Here is a 20,493-nt window from a genome sequence, read left to right as displayed (position 1 = left end):
TGCCAGTTTCTTGTGTTTTCTTATGATGAGAAAGAATCGAATCAAATAGTCCTATCACTGAACATGCGCCTTTCATTCATACCATGTGCATTATTGTGTCGTTGACTGGCATGTTGGTATATATATAGATGAAAAATGCAGGGACTGAAAAATGCATCTGAACTGAAAACAAGGGGAGCGTTGCGGGTTACAGGCGCGCATTTAACAGCATGCACAACACAAAACTGACTGCTAACTTGGGAATTGCCAAGACGGAGAGACATAAGAGAGAGAGGTGTCATGTCAGATTTGGAGCCTGCTCATGTCGAACTCCCCGCTGGCGTGCACCTGCCGCACCGTCCTGTCGTAGTTGTCTTCTTCCTCCTGCTCCTCCTCTTGCTCGGGCTCTGCTTCCTCCTCGTACTGGTCGTTGTCGTCGTCGTCCGAGGCGGCGTCCCAGCCGTAGCCGGAGACGGGCCTCGCCGGCTTGGGCACCGTCTGTGCCTCCTGCACGATCCTCATGATCTCCTCCACGCTCTGCGACGAGTAGGCTGCTGCGGCTGCCACGGCATTGGCATTACCATTGCTGCTGCTGCTGGCGCCGGCGCCGGCGCCGGCGTCCCCCACTCCCCGTCGGTTGTAGTAGGCTGCCTGGGCCTCCTCCTTGAGCTCCCTTGGCAGGTTCTTGAGGTACCAGGGGTGGCTCTTGATCTCGCTCATGGTGATCCTCTTGTACGGGTTCTGGACGAAGATGCGGGAGAGGAGGTGGCGGCAGTTCTGGGAGACGTGCACGTACTCGGGGATCTTGTACTGCACAGACATGATCCGCTGCGAATTGCATGCGATGCAGAAGGAGATGTCAGTTTCCATTTGCACAGCACAGACCACAGAGTAATAACCAAGAGACCAAAAAACAAAAGAGTAAGCAGATTACCGACCGAGATCGTCTTTCTGAAGTTCTTGGGATCCTTGGGATCCTCGAACGGGTAGGCTCCGACGAGCATGACGTAGAGCGTGACGCCGCAGGACCACACATCGGCGTGCTTGCCGTCGTACTCGCGCCGCGACAGCACCTCGGGCGCGATGTACGCCGGCGTGCCCACCGTTGACTTTGGCCTCGAGTGCAGCACCGAGGACTTGGAGTAGCCGAAGTCGCAGATCTTGAGGCGCGGCGCCGGGCTGCCGTCCAGAAGCGTGTTCTCCAGCTTGAGGTCCCGGTGGCAGATGTTCATGGCGTGGCAGAAGCTCACGCCGCACACCAGCTGCTGGAAGAAGTACCGTGCCTCGTCCTCGTGGAACCTCCCCGCCTCGCAGATGCGCTCGAACAGCTCCCCGCCCGCCGCGTACTCCATCACGATCGCCAGGTGCGTCGGGGTGAGCACCACCTCCTTGAACCGGATGATGTTGGGGTGGCGCAGGGAGCGGTGGTTCACGATCTCGCGGAACACGTTCTCGTCGATCTGCGTTTTGTTTTGTTTTGTTTGTTTCAGTTTCAGGCATAGAATCCGTAGATAGGAAAAGGAAGAAGAAGAGCAAACATAAACGACGACGACAGCAGCAGAGCAGAGAGAAGAGAGAAGAGAAGCAGCAGCAGCAGCACCAAGGCGAGAGGCGACTCACCCTGTTTCCTCGCTCTATGAACTTCATGGCGACGAGCTCCCTGGTTTCCTTGTTCCTCATGAGCTTGGCCACCCCAAAGTTGCCCGCCCCGATCTCACGAACGGGCTCGTACTTGTCCATCGGGTTGGATCGGATCCCTGCTTTGAGCTGCTGCTGCTGCTGTTCCTCCTCCTGCTTTTGGCTTGGCGATATGATAATCACTACTAAATCTGACAAGCAATATAATTCTCCTCTCTCTCTCTCTCTCTTGCCGACGATGGATTCGCCTGTGCAGTAACGCACCTCAACCACAGCCTTAGCAGGTCAGGTGCTGCAGATTGCAGCTCCTTTGGATTGGAGGTAGCAACAGGGAGGGATGCTGGGAGGAAGAAGACGACGAGGAGGCCGGGCGGGCGGAGATAAACAGAGACAGAGAGACGACAGGGAGGGGAGGGGGATGTGGGTGGTGGGGTGGCCTTGTGGCCTGTTTGTGGAGCTGAGTCGGTCGGAAGACGGACGGAGCAGGTGCTGCTGCCGCCCTTTCTTTTCTTTTCTTTTCTTGTGGGGGTAAAGTATAATTTACGCCCTTCAACTATCGTCAAAGTGTAGATTTCAACCTCGAACTTCAAAACCGGATAACTTTGATCCTTCAACTCTTGAAAAAGTTTAACTTTCATCCTTCTGGACGGTTTTGCGTATGAACAATACTTTTGGTATTTTCAGGAGACGCCAAAATTTTATATTATTTTTTAAGCATCTTAACGTCCTTAAATGAAAAAACTCAAAACTACAAAGTTGTAGATCTCATTGAGAGCTACAACTTTGGTATAAAAAGTATTTTCATTTAACTCCATACAAATAATATATTAGTGCTCTAATGTGGCAAGCACTAGTTGGCGATTATTATGGTGCTGAAATTTTATATTATTTTTTTGAGCATCTTACTGTCCTCAAATGAAAAAACTCAAAACTACAAAGTTGTAGATCTCATCGAGGTCTACAATTTATATATAAAAATTATCTTCATCCGCCATCGTATTGAAGGGCTTTCTATTTTTTGAAAGGGACCTCACCTCATCTCTTGAACCGAAAAGGATTGCATGTTCGCTCGGCTTTAATACCCGCCCAACAGGCCAGCAGCACTAAAAGAGAAGAGGGAATGGTTACGACACGATGGCAGCCCTGCCCTTGCACAGCTGCCTCATCAGCCCACCAGCAGCAGCAATTGAGAAGGCGACCATCGCTTTCAGTACATACACAGACTGCTTACCTGCTCTCTAGATTAGATTAGATTCATTCACCACAAAGAGCACAGGATTCTGCGTTTAATAGACACCTGAATATACACGGCATATGCATGGCAGTACTAGTACTGATGTACATCCATATTGAAGCAAGTTGCAGTTGGTATATATATACTCCGTATAACTATATACCATATACCACTACTGTAGAATAGAATATGCAACTAACTGTGGAGTGGAGCGTCACTTTCTCAATGGTTTGAAGAACAAAGATCACCATCAGGCTCTCAGTTGTGGCCGGACCGGAGAGGAGACTGACTTAGTCACCGGTCAGTGTCTGAGCTGAGGTGTTCTCTAACATCTTTACTTCCGGTACTGTTGGTTAGAGTAGGGAAGCAACACAAGATACAAGAAAGGTAAAGAAATTTCTTCTAACATCTACATAATTCACAGTTCGTAGCAGACTAGTCGCCAGCAACATATGGAAAGTCGCCCAAAGACTATTCGTAGGATATAGGACTAGTTGCCAGCCGCAGCAGTTGCAGTGGGCAGTGGCAATTCAAATAAGGTTCTCGCTTCGTTAGACTTTTAGTAGTAGTATATGTATTATTAAGCTGCAGCTGCTATATAGAAAAGCAGGAGGACAAGATCGACTGAGCAGGCAGATTGGGTAGCCTTTTGCAGCGCGTCGGCTAGCTAGCTCACGCCTCATTTTTAATTCCGGTTTCAATTCATGCTTGCATCCAGAGCCAGGTCATTCCTCCATCAGAGGTGCTTCCACATGCGCGCACCAACGACGAATCCGACAAGCCAAGACTGAGGGCGCAACGAGTGCATGGATGGATGGATCGCCTGCGCCCTACCTCCCTGCTTGCCTTGCCTGGTCAGGGTCCATGCATCTTCTGTTTCATTTGTGGTGGAACCTTGCCATTGCCAAGCGGATGGTGCCCTTATATTTTCTAAGATTTGTCCTAAAAAGAAACGATAATATTAACATTCTTAGGGCTGGTTTAACAACACTTCAATCTAGCCCAATACAAATGGATCGGGATGGATTAAAGTGTACTCAAACAAGGCCTTAGGTGGCCGCTGATGTATCCGTCCATGCAATGATAGAACCGGTCTCAAGACCCGTCCCCACAAGTTAAACCTCGAATGGATTAGCGCCAGGTGTGCTGGAAAAACCGACCTAGCCAGTTTTGAAGACTTTCTTAAATCAATAATTTGACTTTACTATTGTGTAGCCCTCGCCAAGACGATAGAAATGCAGATGTAGGATGCCTAATTTGGAGACCAGATGAGAGAATTCCAGGCCAATTTCCTAAACCGGCCACGCCAACTTTGAGCTTTGACAGGTAGATCTGAGTTAGGAGTTGTATTTTGACACGGGATTTGTAAAAGTTTTGACTTCTAATGGAGCACAAGACCTTCCCACCTACACATGAAGGGCCACCAACGATTCAGTATCCAATCGATCAAAACATGATACGACTTAACTTTTCTACCATTTCCAAACATATTATTTATTGTTCTACAAACTCCTCAGGTCGATGATGTTTATGGGCGGTTTAGGTGGCCTTCCAACTCTAGAACAAACCTTGGTGCGACTTCCCGATGAGCTCCTTCCTGGGAGGGTTCTTAGTTTTTTTTTTCCATGGGTCTAACTGGTTCAATCATCGCGCGATTCAAGCGATCTACCTCTTTTAGTGTGGAACCAGATCAGTGCCAAAACACTTTTGGCGACTCCGTTGGGATGGGTAAATCGGCCACTATGGACAGTAAGATACATGTCTCTTTCGAGATTGGTCCCAAAAACATCATAAGGACGACTTTTTTTTAGAGATGCTATCGGGCGAGGATCATATGGCCTTTGAAGATGATGGGATAAGTCTTATGCGTGGGCTGGTTTTTGTGGGGATGTGCTGGTCACATGGTCTTTGTGGCTGCATGGTCTGTTTTTAGGATAACATCTTAGACTAGAGGACAGCATTTTAGAGTAGAGGACAATATCTTAGAGGACAACATCTTAGACCAGAGGACAGCACGGCATCTTAGCATGTAGGACAGCATCTTAGACTAGCATCTTGGCATATGCTTGGCTGGCTAGCAGCTTATAAATATATACCCCCGACCCCTCAGGTTGTATGGCATTTGGAAATAAACCAGAAAATTGCTCCAACTCCTAGTGTCATCCTCTCTCGATGAGAGTAAGAATTCTGCTACTACCCAGAGTAAGAATTCAGCGACTAACAACTAGTATCGGAGCCGTACTATCCTGTAGCCTGAGCATCTCCTGCCCGTCTCCTTTCCCAGCCGCACAACAGCCCCAGCTAGGAGCAGCAGTAGCTCCGGTCGCTCCTGCTCACTCCTCTCCCTCTGTGCAGACGAGCAGTAGCTCATCTGAATCAGCCCTCTCCCCACGCAGCAGCTCCCCGATAGCGCGTCATGTCCGTAGGGCAGTCTCAACGCTCGGTCGCCTCGAGCACGCGGCGTCAGTAGGAGGCTGAACTTGCCGCGGCAGAGGAACGCGAGCGAGCGGCAGCAGAGACCGCTGCGGCGGCGGCAAGGGCGTCGAGGCTGGCAGCGGTGGAGCTGGCAGCAGCCAGAGCAGAGGCGGAAGCAGCGGCGGCGGCGGATGCAGCGCGTGCACCGGCAGCAGAGGTCGAGGCCCTGCGCGACAGCATCAGCAGCTCCGTTTCTGCTGACGACAGCGCCGACGCGGACCTCGAGTTGCTAGGGAGGGAGGCAGGACAAGCGCGGGCGGCGCAGTGGGCAGCCGCGCACGCCCGCGAGCGCGGCGGCAGCCCCGACAGGCGCAGACGCGCCGGTGGCGCTCCTAGAGGAGGCGCGCACGGCGGTGACACTCCTGGAGGAGGCGCGCACGGCGACGGTGGCGGACGGGTCGTTGGAGAGAGCGACCTTCATAGGCAGCGTGGCTCTCTCTCCCCGAATCGGTACCGTGGTTACCATGGGCACTAGGCTGTCGTCAGGGACGTCGGCCCCGACAGTAGGTGGCCTACCCTCACCAAGACCAACTACGTCGAGTGGGCTTCGGTGATGAGGGCAAAGCTCTAGGTGCGGCACATGTGGGAGGCAGTCCGGTACGGCGACGTCGACTACGACCTAGATCGACGGGCGCTGGATGCCCTCATCACTACAGTCCCGCCCGAGATGCAGTTCTCGCTTACCAACAAGCGGACTACCAAGGAGGCTTGGGACACCATCGCTGCAGCACGCATCGGCAGCGACCGCGCTCGCAAGTCCACACTGCAGGCACTTCGCAAGGAGTGCAAGAACCTAGCCTTCAAGCCACGTGAGGACGTTGATGACTTCGCTCTCCGTCTCAACACTCTATTGCAGAAGATGGTGCAGTTCGGCGATGATACCTATGGTGAGGAGAGAGCTGTCGAAAAGCTCTTCCGCTGCGTCTCCGAGAAGTATAAGCAGATGGCTCGCTCGATCGAGTCTCTATTGGATCTCTTCACGATGTCGATCGAGAAGGCGATAGGTCGCCTCAAGGTCGTCGATAGCGATGAGCCACAGTCCCTCTCGGGGCCCATCACCACTGGCAGAAAGCTCATTCTCACTCGAGAGCAGTGACTTGCTAGCCAAGGTGACCGAAAGAAGGGGGAGCCTTCTTCCACGACAGGCGGCCGCAAGCGTGGCAAGCCGCGCAAGGCGCGTAGAGATGCCCTGGCCGAGGCGCGAGGACGCGCCGAGGGTGATGCCCGCGGAGGCGCCCAGGGCGGCGCCGCTAGTAGGCACAAGCCGGCACAAGACGACGCCTGCTGCAACTGCGGTCAGCTTGGCCATTGGGCTAAGGACTGTCGACAGCCACGACGCGGCCAGGCCCACGTCGCACAGGCGGAGGAGAAGGAGCCGGCTCTATTCATGGCACATGCAAGCATCGAGCTACCTCCAGCGGCACTAGCCGCAGTGTCTCTCCTCCACCTTGACGAGCCAAAAGCACACGCCCTCCTCGGCGACGGCTCCGGCAACGACAAGACTGACGGGTGGTGCCTCGACACCGGCGCCACCCATCACATGACCGGTCGACGGGAGTTCTTCACCGAGCTTGAGTCTAGCGTCCGAGGCTCCGTCAAGTTTGGGGATGCCTCTGGCGTGGAGATCAAGGGCGTCGGCTCCGTCATCTTCACCGTCGTGTCTGGTGAGCATAGGCTGCTCATCGGAGTCTACTACATCCCCGCGTTGAGGAACTCCATCATCAACTTGGGACAGCTAGATGAGAACGGTTCACACGTGGTGGTTGAGGATGGAGTCATGAGGATTTGGGATCACCATCGTCGCCTTCTTGCCAAGGTATCTAGAAGCGCAAATCAACTCTACATCCTTAAGGTGCAGGTGGCGCAACCCCTCTGTCTCGCTGCTTGTCGGGATGACGAGGCGTGGTAGTGGCACGAGCGCTTCAGGCACCTTCACTTCGAGGCCCTGAAGCGGCTCAGTGCCACGGAGATGGTGCGAGGCCTGTCGTGCCTCGACCATGTGGAGCAGCTCTGCGACGTCTGCGTGTTAACAAAGCAGAGGCGACTCCCCTTTCCCCAGCGAGCGAGCTTTCGAGCCAAGGAGAGCTCGAGCTTGTGCATGGGGATTTGTGTGGCCCGGTGACTGAAGGGTCGAGATGGCGACTAGAGGGGGGGTGAATAGTCTTTTCTATGATTAATCGCGTCGGCTAACCGATATAAATGCGGAATTAAAACAATCGGTCTAGCCAAGACTATACCCCTCTATATATGTTCACTAGCACCTTGCAAAGATACTAATTATGCAACTAAGGTGCCGGGCTAGCTAGAGCTCTCCTAAATAATTCTAGGAGCAAGGTCACACAAACCTATGCCACTAGTACTTTAAACAACAAGGGAGCTCCTACACATGCTAGTAAGCAAAAGCACAAAGCTAACTAAGCTCACTAGCAATGCTCAATAATAAGGCAATCAATGCCTAATTAGAGAGCGCAAATACTTAGTTACACAAACTAAGCAATGTGACTAACAAGGTTACTAAAACCAAATTAGCCACACAAGGGAGCTACTTCTATGCTACACAAGCAAGAAGGTAATTAGCAAGCTACACAAGCTATCTAATTACAAGAGCAACTACACAAGCTTAATATGTATAAAAGTAATAGCAAGCTTGTGTAATGGGGATGCAAACCAACGGGAAGAACAAGGTTGACACGATGATTTTTCTCCCGAGGTTCACGTGTTTGCCAACACGCTAGTCCCCGTTGTGTCGACCGCTCACTTGGTGGTTCGGCAGCTAATTAGCATCACCCGCTAAGCCCGCACGTCGGGCGCCGCAAGAACCTACCCCTTGAGTGAGGGTAGCTCAATGACACGCTTTACTAAAGTTACTCTTCGCGACTCCCGCGGGGCGAGCACAAGTACCCCTCACAAGCACTTCTCCGGAGCGCCGCACAAGCTTCTTGCGCGCTTCGACGGAGACCACCACCAAGCCGTCTAGGAGGTGGCAACCTCTAAGAGTAACAAGCACCACCGGCTTGCAACTCGATCACCTAGTGCCACTCGATGCAACCTCACGATGCAATCGCACTAGAATCGCTCACTCATACAATCGAATGATCACTATCAAGTATGTGTATGATGGAGGGCTCCCAAGCACTCTCAAGCATGGACACAAAGTCCCCCAAGGTGCTCAGCACCAGCCATGGCCGAAGGCCACTTCTATTTATAGCCCTAAGGGCTAAACTAGCCGTTACCCCTTCACTGGGCAACGGTCAGGCTGACCGGACGCTCCGGTCGTGCTGACCGGACGCTGAACCTCAGCGTCCGGTCGCTCGCAGACGACCACGTGTCCCGGTTCCAACGGTCACTTGACCTAACCGGACGCAGCAGCACTCAACTGACCGGACGCTGGACCCTCAGCGTCTGGTCATTTCTAGTAAGCTCCCGAGCATGACCGAACGCGTCCGGTCGAACGCGATCGAACACAGCACCAGCGTCCGGTCACTCTCCAGCTACTGCTACACTCCACGTCAGCGCGACCGGACGCAGGCAGCCAGCATCCGGTGCATTTAGATCCAGCGTCCGGTCAGTTGACCAATGCCAGCATCTTCTCCATTCTCTTCACCCTTGCTCAAGTGTGCTAACCACAAGAATTTACATTCGGCGCAATAGAAAATAGGCATTCCATTTTCCCGAAAGCGCCGAATCCCGCCGAACCCATCTCAACCCTGCAAACACCACCGCCTTTGTAAATGTGCCAACACCACCAAGTGTACACCACCATGTGTATGTGTGTTAGCATTTTCACAATCATTTCCCAAAGGATGTTAGCCACTCAACTTGCCACGCCACTCGATCCTAGCGACAATGTAAAGTTAGATCACTCGAGTGGCACTAGATGACCGATATGCAAACAAGTTTGCCCCTCTTGATAGTATGGCCATCTATCCTAAACCCGGTCATAAACTTCTCTACACACCTATGACCGGTGAAATGAAATGCCCTAGGTTATACCTTTGCCTTGCGCATTCCATTCCATCTCCTTCAATGTCGATGCAACACATGCACCAATACGATCAACAATGATATGATCCACTTCATATCATCACATGATCATACTGGTTCATCGATCTTGACTCTACTTACTCTTCATCGTTACCATCGTCCATCGGCGCCAAGTCTTGCTCAAGCTTCACCGCCATGCGGTCCATCACTCCAAAGCCTTCGACTTGCCTTTCACGCTTGCAACCGGTCCATCAAGCCAAGTCTTGTCTTGATCTTCTCCACCTTGATCACATGACTCAATGTCATGTCTCATGTGCATTTAAGCTCCTTCATTATCACATGTGTGAGCTTTGCAACATCTCCAAGCCATTTTCACCTTCATGGCATATGTTGCTCACACACATATACCTGTGGACTAATCACCTGTGTATCTCACATAAACACAATTAGTCCACCTAGGTTGTCATTCAATTATCAAAACCAAACAAGGACCTTTCAGTGACACCAGCCACACTAGGAGGACGATGCTACTTCATGCTGCTCGTCGACGACCTCTCCCGCTACATGTGGGTGATGGTCCTCGGTAGCAAGGGAGAGGTTGCGGACGCCACTAGGCGCTCGTAGGCTGCTGTGGAGGCAGAGTGCGGCCACAAGCTACGCGTGCTGCGCACCGACAACGACGGTGAATTCAAAGCGACTGAATTCACGTCGTATTGCGCTGATGAGGGCATTCAGCGCCACTACTCCACGCCGTACAGCCCGTAGCAGAACGGCGTCGTCGAACGGCACAACCAGACAGTTGTGGGGATGGCTCGGGCCCTTCTCAAGCAGAGGGGGATACTGGCTGTCTTCTGGGGAGAGGTGGTGGTGGTGGCCATCTACATCCTCAACCGCTCGCCTACTAAGGCACTCGACGATAGGACGTCGTACGAGGCTTGGCATGGGCGCAAGTCGGCGGTCTCTCACTTGTGGATCTTTGGCTGCCTCGCATTTGCCAAGGAGCTTGACCACATCAGCAAGCTCGACGACAGGAGCACTCCAGGTGTGTTCGTTGGCTATGCGAAGGGCTCGAAGGCCTACCGCATCCTCGACCCGAAGACACAGCGTGTGCGCATGGCGCACGACATTGTGTTCGGCAAAGGGCAAGGATGGACGTGGGACAAGGCGGTGGACGACGGCTCGGCTCCGACGTACGACGACTTCACTGTCGAGTACGTCTACTTCGAGGGAGCTGGGGGAGTAGGCAGCTCTTCTTCGGCGAGCGCATCTACCCCAGTCCTTGAGCCTCCACCGACCCCGGCGCCTACTACTCTGACAGCACCACGCTCTCCAGCCAGGACCTCAGCTGCGATGAGTCCTTCGCCGGCTCCACCATAGCCGGCACCACCACGCACTCTAGCACCGATAGGCACCTCTCTGGGCACGTCTACTCCAACACCAACTCATGTCGAGCACAGCCCGGTTGAGCTCGCTACTCCACTCTCTCATGACGAGGAGCGCATTGACGCGTGCCACGATGGCGAGCTGTTGCGGTACCGTACGATGGACAACCTAGAGGCGCAGTTGCACCTTGCGTGTGACGACGGCGATCCTTAGTCATTTGCAAAGGCCGAGAGACACGCGGCATGGCGCACCGCGATGCAGTTGGAGATGGATACGGTCGAGAAGAACCGCACCTGGGAGCTTGCTGACCTTCCTCGTGGTCACCGCACAATCACCCTTAAGTGGGTGTACAAGCTAAAGAGGGATGAAGCCGACGCCATCTTCAAGCACAAGGCTCGCTTGGTGGCAAGAGGTTTCGTGCAGCAGGAGGGGGTCGACTTCGACGACGCCTTTGCTCCCATGGCATGGATGGAGTCCATGCGACTCCTCCTTGCGCTAGCTACCCAGGAGGGCTGGCGTGTTCATCACATGGACGTCAAGTCAGCGTTCCTTAACGGCGACTTGACGGAGGAGGTCTACGTGCACCAGCCGCCGGGATTTGCGATCCCTGACAAGGAGGGCAAGGTGCTCCACCTACGCAAGGCCCTCTATGGCTTGCGGCAGGCATCGAGGGCGTGGAATGCCAAGTTGGATTCCACGCTAAAGGGGGTGGGCTTCGAGCAAAGCCCGCACGAGACGGCCATCTACCGACGGGGCAGTGGAGGAAATGCTCTGCTGGTGGGTGTCTACGTCGATGACTTGGTGATCACCGGCACCAAAGATGCGGAGGTGACGGCATTCAAGGAAGAGATGAAAGCCACCTTCCAGATGAGTGACCTGGGGCCTCTCTCCTTCTACCTTGGAGTCGAGGTGAACTAGGATGACTTCGGGATCACGCTTCGACAGACCGCCTACGCCAAGCGCGTCGTTGAGCTAGCTGGGCTCACTGACTGCAACCCAGCTCTCACTTCGATGGAGGAGAGGTTGAAGCTGAGCCGCGACAGCACGACAGAGGAGGTGGACGCTACGCAGTACCGGCGTCTTGTGGGGAGCCTTCGCTACCTCGCCCACACACGGCCGGACTTGGCATTCTCCGTCGGCTACGTTAGTCGGTTCATGCAGCGACCGATGATGGAGCACCAGCAGGCTGTGAAGAGGATCATCCGCTACGTTGTGGGGACTCTCGATCACGGCCTCTACTACCCTAGGTGCCCTGGGGTGGCACACTTCATCAGGTACAGCGACAGCGACCATGCCGGCGACATCGACACCAACAAGAGCACGAGCGGGATCCTCTTCTTCCTCGACAAGTGCCTCGTTAGCTAGCAGTCGGTCAAGCAGCAGGTGGTGGCCCTGTCCAGCTGCGAGGCCGAGTACATAGCGGCCTCCACCGCTTCGACTTAGGCGCTCTGGCTCGCTCGACTGCTCGGTGATCTCCTCGACAGAGACACTAGAGCGGTGGAGCTCAGGGTGGACAGCAAGTCCGCTCTGGCCCTGGCAAAGAACCCCGTGTTCCATGAACGCAGCAAGCACATCCGGGTGAGGTACCACTTCATCCGAGGCTGTTTGGAGGAAGGGAGCATCAAGGTGAGCTACATCAACACCAAGGACCAGCTTGCGGACCTGCTCACCAAGCCCCTTGGGTGGATCAAGTTCCTTGAGCTCTGCTCCAGGACCGGGATGGTTTAACTTTCCCACAGGATGACGCACAAGACTTAGGGGAAGAATGATGGGATAAGTCTCATGTGTGGGCTGGTCTTTGTAGGGCTTAGCTGGTCACATGGTCCTTGTGGCTGCATGGTCTGTTTTTAGAATATCATCTTAGACTAGAGGACAACATCTTAGAGGACAGCACAACATCTTAACATCTAGGACATCATCTTAGACTAGCATCTTGGCATATGCTTGGCTAGCTAGTAGCCTATAAATATGTACCCCAACCCCTCAGGTTGGCATGGCATTTGGAAATAAATCAGAAAATTGCTCCAACTCCTAGTGTCATCCTCTCTCGATGAGAGTAAGAATTCTGCTACTACAAGAGTAAGAATTCAGCGACTAACAGAAGATATCAAGAAGATCATCCAAGAAGAGGCAGGTCAACAATGGCAAAAGCATGGATATGTAAGAGGTTATTTTAATTTGTCAAATGTGGCAATAAGTAGAGGGCGCAAAGGTTTGACCTTCAATCAACTTTAGCTCCTTGATTAGTTCTAAGTTTGCGTAGTAGACGATCAAGGAGAAGGAAATTGTAGGATCTGATTCCATGGCAAGAAGGTGAGGATATAGACATCAGACGATGCACGACTAATGCTAGTACTTGAAATCAACAAACAAGCTAGCGGTGACAATTTTGTATGTGTAGCTTGCATTGATATTAGGATCCAAATCGACTAGTAATTTCAACCCGAAAACAACAATCACCGAAAAACTTCATTATTTGCCAAATGAAACACCAACCACTGACAGATGAATTGGTTATAGTACGTAGTTGATTCAATGAGCTTAAAACGGAGGCATGTAGCACTGCATCCAAATGTCATGCGACTTGATCCTAAAGAATGCTGAGGTCTCCTCGAACATGGCCTCCTTCCTTTTCTCCTTGCTCTTGAACAAAATGATGCCGTGCTTCGAGTCCTGGCCTGTGCATGGCTGCTCTATTTCAACGCGCTCGATGTGACGCGGAAACCCAAAAACTCTGCGCACACATGAAACTAATCCTCCTGCTAGCGGGTTCAGAAATGAACAGAGCATGGAAATACAACTCCATCAGCACATAGCGTTTATAGTGGTCGACGATGTCTTGTGAGGTTATACACCACCCTCGGACACGGAGAAGGCAAGGAACACCGTCCTCGGGGGGACGAACACCTCCGTCAGCTCTGGAGCTGGCGCAGGTTTAGGGGTCGTCACACTCGAGTCAACGTCGTCTTCAAAGCGACGCAACACCGCGTGAAGGTCTTCGTTGAACACGAGTGCCCCGACGGTGTCCCGAATCATGGCGACACCGCGTGCGACGAGCTCCTTGTGGAGCTTGAAGAATCTGAAGTCGACCAGCCTGCCTCCACCGCAGAGGGACACGATGGTCGGGATGTTACAGACGAGGGGCTCCGGCAGCGCGTCATGCCCATCAAGGAGGTAGCTGTGTAGGCCATCTGCCTCCTTGATGAGCAGAGAGAGCTTGGGGTCTCTGTGCTCTCATCTCCATCACTGACACTTGTGGGAGGACTTCGACACCCATGGTCGTCTCCAGCCAGAGGAGGATGCAAATCACGTTCTTGGCTACCTCTAGCATGGTTGGACGAGCGAGAACCCGCTTGTACGCCCTACGAGCCCTATCGTTGGCGTCCAGCATTTCCCACACCCGCAAAACCTCCTTGTTTGACCCCCCCATGGTGATGGTGTGAGGAGAGGAAAGCAGAGACTGACCAGGTGGGTAGATATATAGAGCTGAGGCAGGGCAAGACAGACAGATGCACCTAGGCCTAGCTAGAGAAGGAAGGAGAGTCTTGTGCTCATACAGATGCAGGTAGGTGGGATCTATGGAGACATGGAGTATTGACTAGCAGACCAGGATATACAAAGAAATTAAGGAAGTTATTTAACGGGGGTGTCTAGTTATCTGTTGACAGATTTTATGTAGTCAAATCTGTCAGATCTTTTATAAATGCAACCCAGTAGTTAGCTGTAGTACAAATCTTAGAGCACAATCAAATGTATAGAAATCTGATAGATTTAGTAAAAAAAAATCTCAGATAAATAGCAAAAGTCTTATTTAACTCAATGGATGTTACCACCTTCCTTGTATACACACAAAATGGATTAGTAAAATTGCTTTATTTAGAGCATTTCTTTGTTTTGTGTTGTATAGTTTTTATGAATGGTTTCTTACCGGTATGGAAACCACATGTAGATTTTAGGAGTGTTTTTCTTATCGATCTGACAACTATGAAAACCACCTCTAGTTTCTACAAGTAGTTTCTTACTAATCTAGCAACTATGTAAACCACTCGTATAGTTTCAAGGGTTGAGATTGCTTTTTGCATAGGAAAGCAAGGTCTCTTCTTAAGTGAGTCCTACCTCAACTTTGATGCCCGACATATACAATTCCGGATGCTGGGTGGGGGTGGGTTCCTAGCTTAAGTTTTATGACACTCATTTGTGCGGTGCTCGCTCCCTCTTCCCGGTGCGGGCCAGCGACGTGGCACCCGCTCCCCCAGCCCACTTGACAGTGGGGTGCCCGTTCCTCCGATATCATTGCCCAATGCACAACGCGGAGAAGGAAAATGGAAGAGAAAAGGTATTGATTCGCTCTTCAGAGTTATTTTGAGTTCTTGGGGAATGGTTTTCTCAATTAAGAAAAAATCTAAGCAAAAGAGATTGACAAGGGAATTTGCTAGAGCTTCTTCTTTTTCTTTCAATCCTCGTTATCACTGGTTATAGATAAAGGATATCAGTTATTCTCAAATCTCATGAGATGCTCATGCTAGCAGCAGCTGATGCATGCCGGTGCTTTGTGTTTCTACTGATAGAGTGACAGTGATAGCTGATAGTATGATACACACAGACACTAATAACACACTGCAGTGCAGGTTGAGCGGCATGGTCACTCTCACCGACCGATCGAAGAGCTCGTTGGCCTTGGTGAAGCCGAAGAGCTCGTTGGCCTCGGTGATGGGGATCCCGGTCTCGAGGTTGAGCTGCGCCAGGATGCCCTTCCCGGTGACGGCCTCGCCCAGGAGGGATCGAGAGGCGGCCGACGAAGAGCTCGTTCTCCTTGGTGAATGAAGCCGATGCCCGGGCTGCAAGGAATTCAAAATACTAGTAATAAATAGTTAAGAAGCGAAGGATGACAAACATAATAAGCCAACTTAGTTAATGATGACAAAGAAAAGTATAGATGGCCAATCAGCTCGAGACCCATGGGCCCGACACCTATTATTGTGTGCCTGTGTCAGCCCAGTGTGCTTGGACTACTCTCTCGGCACAACGTCGTCTTCCTCCTCTTGTCGTGGTTGCGTCCCCATCCCCAGCCCTTGGATACGTGTGTACATGTACATGAGCTATGAATTCGGAGGATACATTTATATACCTTGACCTCAAATTTATGCCATTTTTCTTTGTCGAGTTAGTCGGCCTACATAGCACGGCTACTGTAAAGTAGTTCAAGCTTGGGTCCTTGACTAGGCTAGTGGGTTAGCCTGTGACCTGATGTGTGTTGCGTGCCTTATCAGATCCATGCCATGTTGGATCGGTTTGCTTCTTTGGCCGTCTATATATAAAGGAATGGGAATGGGAGGGGAGCGTGAGAGACACGTAGGAAGGTTTATTTCTACAACAAATCTAGCTACCAGGGGCATGATATGCATGGAGTACTTAATAGTATTATACCCAAATGGATGATGGACCCTGCATCCTAAAATACAAAGGCTAGAAATTCAAATTTTTATACCAAAACACAAGATATCCAGGATCCTTAACCTCCTCTCTCCTTTTTTTTTTTTGGCCAGGATGTATTGAGATTCTTTTTAAACTTATTAGCTTCATCCAAAACAATTAGTTAGTAAATAAGGAAAATAACAACAGAAGTACTCCCCTCTATTCTAATTAATGAGGGGCAAAGTGGTCTTTGTTAATCTTCTTATTATTTTATTTAGATGTCGTTAGGATACTTTATATTTCAGGACTGAGGAAGCAGCTTGTATACCGGTTTACAACTACCGAGCTTCTGTATTTCCCTGAACAAAGGACCACCTATCCTGCTGCCCTCGGCCTCCTCAAAGAGTCGTTTATATATGTATGTATATAAATTTTGTGTAGAAAAAAATAGCGAATGGGTTCCATGGTGTAGTGGTTAGCACTCCAGACTTTGAATCTGGCGACCTGGGTTCGAATCCCGGTGGGACCTTTATCTGTTTTATTTTGTTTCTCTGTTTTATTTCCCATCTTCTTCCCCTTCGTTAGTGTTATCTTTTTTTTTTTGATAGAAATAAAAATGAAAAACACCTACTCCATGTAGACACGGTCAGCCAAAGCGGCTAAATTTACGCAAGCACAGGCACGGTGCTCCAGTTTTCAGCAGGGGGCAGGCACCGGCCATGAGCATTATTGAGCTCGCTGGAGCCCCTCTTGCCCAATGGCGCATCGACACCCTAGCGACCTTTACACTCCTTTCATGCATGGATCAAGGTTGTTGCACCATCAATTAATTTCGCCAAATCACATGCTAGAGAGCGATTTCGATGTTGGTACCCACAAATTGATCCAGTAGGGTTAGACGATTAGTACATCTTGGAGCACAACGTACATATGCATGGATCAAGACAAGAGAACATTTAATTTGTTCAACCAACATTTTCTAGTGTGAACTTTATGGAACATTTAACATGCGGCCATATTAGTTAGATTAAATCAATGCTTAAAGTTTCACTGAAAATTTTTAAAAATCAACTAAATTTTAACAAAAATGTGTATTGTCGGTCAACTAACAAAGGAAATATCATATTTTTGCTCCGCCTACTAAGGTTTGGGGTACATGTCCTATTCCCATCAAATGTGAGACGCTGGGTATACTCCTCGTAAGGTTCAACTAGAAATTTTTGTACTCCCTCAGTCCTAGCAAGGATATTTAATTCTAGGTCTGGTTCAAGTCAAGAACTACTCTCATTTTAATTAAATTTATAACTTTAAATAGATGTAGCATGAAAATATATTCCATTTTTAATATAACAATACACGTTTAGTATGTTAACTATTAGTATCTTTTAAAGAAATTTGATCAAACTTAGGAATATTTGAATGAACACTATTCTAGAATTGCATCATTTCTATGAGGAAGGTAGTTCCTAGAAAATAGATGTAATGTGCAAGATACAATTGATAGACATGTACTATATAATACTTCCCTCTTTCCAAAATTGAAAGACGTTTTGGCTTTTCTAGATACATTGCGTTTAATATGTATCTAGACATAGTGTATATCTAAGTCCCTAGCAAAAGTTATGTATCTAAAAAAAGTCAAAATGTTTTACAATTTGGAATGGGGGGAGTAAGTGTGATACTCTCACCAACATATAACTATATAAAGCCGTATAGAAATAGATTAGACACACATGCCATATCTCCACATCTTCATTACAACATTTAATTACAACTTTATAACAAATAACTCAAGCGTGATTAAAAGGTTCTATTTATCATCAAAATGCTCCATGGCACAACCACATATACTTACATCTCACGTTCCCTTTCTAGTGAACAAGCTAGTGTATGTTAGCACCCACAAGGCTCACCAAAGAGCACTAACCACGAGACCTCTCAAAAAGTTATCAATACCCTCCAACACATTCTCTTATGACAACATCCATAGCTTTTAACTACAAAATCATCTTGGTGCGTCACCTTTTGTAATCTGCACCATCAAATCTAGTATGTCGTTTCAACGTAGAAGCAAAACTAGTAACATAAAATATTCTTATTGTTTTTATTGTTAATTTTTTAAACAGATTCTACAATAAATACACAAGGTAAATCATGCCATAGCTCATAACACAATGCAGTGTAACTAGTACACAACAGAGGGAACACTAATCATACCCATTATCAAATGTAAATGATATAATAGATGTAAACGGTACACAAAAGATGCATCAAATTACTTGGTGGAGTTATGTGACATGTGTCTATGAAAGTATCTAGATTTCGGTGATCTTGGATTCTACAGAAAACTTATTTAGAGGTCTATCCATCCCAACTAAAAACAAGCTTCAAGACCACCATTTGCAAGTGTTTCTCTCTTTGGTTTAGTTGGTTTGAGCACCGAGACTTGTCAACACACTCAACGTTTCATCCCTCTTAATAGTATGACAAAATATACTCAAGATCAAAGACAACTATTTCAACCTCTTGAGTTTGCATGACTCAACAGATGCCATTTCTTCAAAATATGTCTTCACAATGTTTTGCTATTCATTTTCTTGCAATAGTCTTGGGTAACAACTTGGTTTCTTTCTCCATGTTAATGTGCTTTTAGTCATATGTCTTATTTTTGCAATTAAGGACTATATACATTAGTGTGCTTGTGACTAAGGACATGTTTAGTGTGATGGCCCTAATGATTTGATCTTATTGTCATTCTTTTAGTTCTAGGGTTTGAGTCGTGCAAGGGGTGAGTAGAATTGCATAGGCTAAGGTGTGTTACTTTCATTTTTTTAGAGCCTAGTTCACGCACTCTCTTGAGCCATTTATCAAATGTAAATGGTACAGTAGATGTATCTGGTGCACCAAGGCATGTATCAAAGAACTTTGTGGGCATACGTGGTTCACATAAGAGAAAGAAATGACATAGGCGTCCGAAGAGAGATGGGGAGATAATAGTGAGTAGTAATCCTAGATTGGTGGGATAGATTACCATGTCACGTCCGCGCCGCGCTCCATGGCTCGTACTTGTACTAATAGTTGTTGATATACAAGAAGGTTTTGAATACATAAACCTAAAGTGGTATGTGGCAATGGTTGTAGCTATATTCCAAGACACCTTGGGTTATAATTTACAATGGGTCGCTCTTAGCTAGCAAATATCATGACCATGCGACAGCTAGTATGCAACGGGTGGTGACACCTTTAGTCAATATAAGGCACTATGACAATTTTTTTATGAAACAGGAGGGGTTTGACCCCCAACTGGAATTTTATTAAAAAATAGAGAACAAAGTTTGGCGCTATGACAATTCAAAAAGAATATGATTTGGAGACCATTTGAAGTTGTATTCTTGATATATTTGCTAGTACAAACAAGGTGTGCCTACCAATCTTTTGTTCGTGTTCCCACATAGTACTCTCCCCATTTGAAAATAGTATAAAACAAAACTGGACTCGCCACAATCTTTGAAATTAAACTTTGGCCTACAAAACCATCATAGTATAAGATAGTACTTTTAAATATGGATACTTTTTTAATGTAATTTTGTATACCAAGGTCGACATCTTGTAAGGCTATTTGTAAGTGTTTATATGACTTTCAAATCTGGAAATGCATGTGCGTCTTGTACTTGCCTTCGTTTTTATTTATTTGACACTAATATAATTTACCATAGCGTTTTTTTACCGTTTGTTTCTCTACTTGTCTACTTTTCATAGCTAAAAAAATGCAAGGTTATTAATGTATGTTTGGCCACAAATTATATGATACAAGAAAACATTTGTTCAAAATTATTTGAAAATGTAAAAAAATTGGTCGAAGTAAATGGAAACAGAGGCATTAAGAAAATACAAGAATGGAGTAAGTTTCAAGCAATATATATATATATATATATATATATATATATATATATATATATATATATATATATATATATATATATATATATATATATAGGGAGAGGCTATTCAGTAGCCGGCTACAAAATAAGTTATTCTGTAGCCACCTCCATTTACTATAATTTTATATACTAATTTACCATAATATCAATACATATTTACGATAGTTGGGTTACTATAACACATGGCGATATTTACCATAACGTTATATTAAACCACTTAGTAAGGAGTTACTATAATCTCGTAAATTAACATAGTAATTATCATAACTTAAAATGGCTACAGAATAAATTATTCTGTAGCCAGCTACAGGATAGTAGTTCTATAAACTACTATCCTGTAGCTGGCTACAGAATAACTTATTCTGTAGCCACTTTGAGTTACGATAATTACTATGTTATTTTACGAGATTATAGTAACTCCTTACTAAGTGGTTTAATATAACG

The 20,493-nt window shown here is 48.3% G+C and overlaps 1 protein-coding gene, 1 non-coding gene and 1 pseudogene across 2 annotated transcripts; 1 reads left to right on the top strand and 2 right to left on the bottom strand.

The window, feature by feature from the left end:
* Nucleotides 1–129: 129 nt before the first annotated feature.
* On the bottom strand, nt 130–2,062 carry LOC136498119 (serine/threonine-protein kinase SAPK5). Its single transcript, XM_066494058.1, has 3 exons — nt 1,600–2,062; nt 918–1,439; nt 130–807 (listed from the first exon to the last, which is right to left on the bottom strand). Exons 1-3 carry the CDS (start codon nt 1,717–1,719, stop codon nt 283–285), a joined length of 1,167 nt encoding a protein of 388 aa, XP_066350155.1. The 5' UTR covers nt 1,720–2,062; the 3' UTR covers nt 130–282.
* An 11,172-nt stretch (nt 2,063–13,234) lies between these two features.
* LOC136496282 (uncharacterized) lies at nt 13,235–14,123 on the bottom strand (annotated as a pseudogene).
* Nucleotides 14,124–16,565: 2,442 nt separating this feature from the next.
* Nucleotides 16,566–16,637, top strand: TRNAQ-UUG (transfer RNA glutamine (anticodon UUG)). The gene has a single exon. It is a non-coding gene; the product is annotated as a tRNA-Gln (tRNA).
* Nucleotides 16,638–20,493: the final 3,856 nt, after the last annotated feature.

This window comes from Miscanthus floridulus, chromosome 12 (assembly GCF_019320115.1).
Source record: "Miscanthus floridulus cultivar M001 chromosome 12, ASM1932011v1, whole genome shotgun sequence".
NCBI lineage: Eukaryota > Viridiplantae > Streptophyta > Magnoliopsida > Poales > Poaceae > Miscanthus > Miscanthus floridulus.
The sequence above is the reverse complement of the archived record's forward strand: the minus strand, read 5'-3'. Positions and strand labels throughout refer to the sequence as shown.

Excerpts from the sequence above, each read along its gene's own strand:
- LOC136498119 (XM_066494058.1), bottom strand. The coding sequence starts at position 1,719 with ATGGACAAGTACGAGCCCGTTCGTGAGATCGGGGCGGGCAACTTTGGG. Across the intron at positions 1,440-1,599 it reads TCATAGAGCGAGGAAACAGG|ATCGACGAGAACGTGTTCCG; the intron begins GTGAGTCGCCTC and ends AACAAAACGCAG. Across the intron at positions 808-917 it reads ACTTCAGAAAGACGATCTCG|CGGATCATGTCTGTGCAGTA; the intron begins GTCGGTAATCTG and ends TGCAATTCGCAG.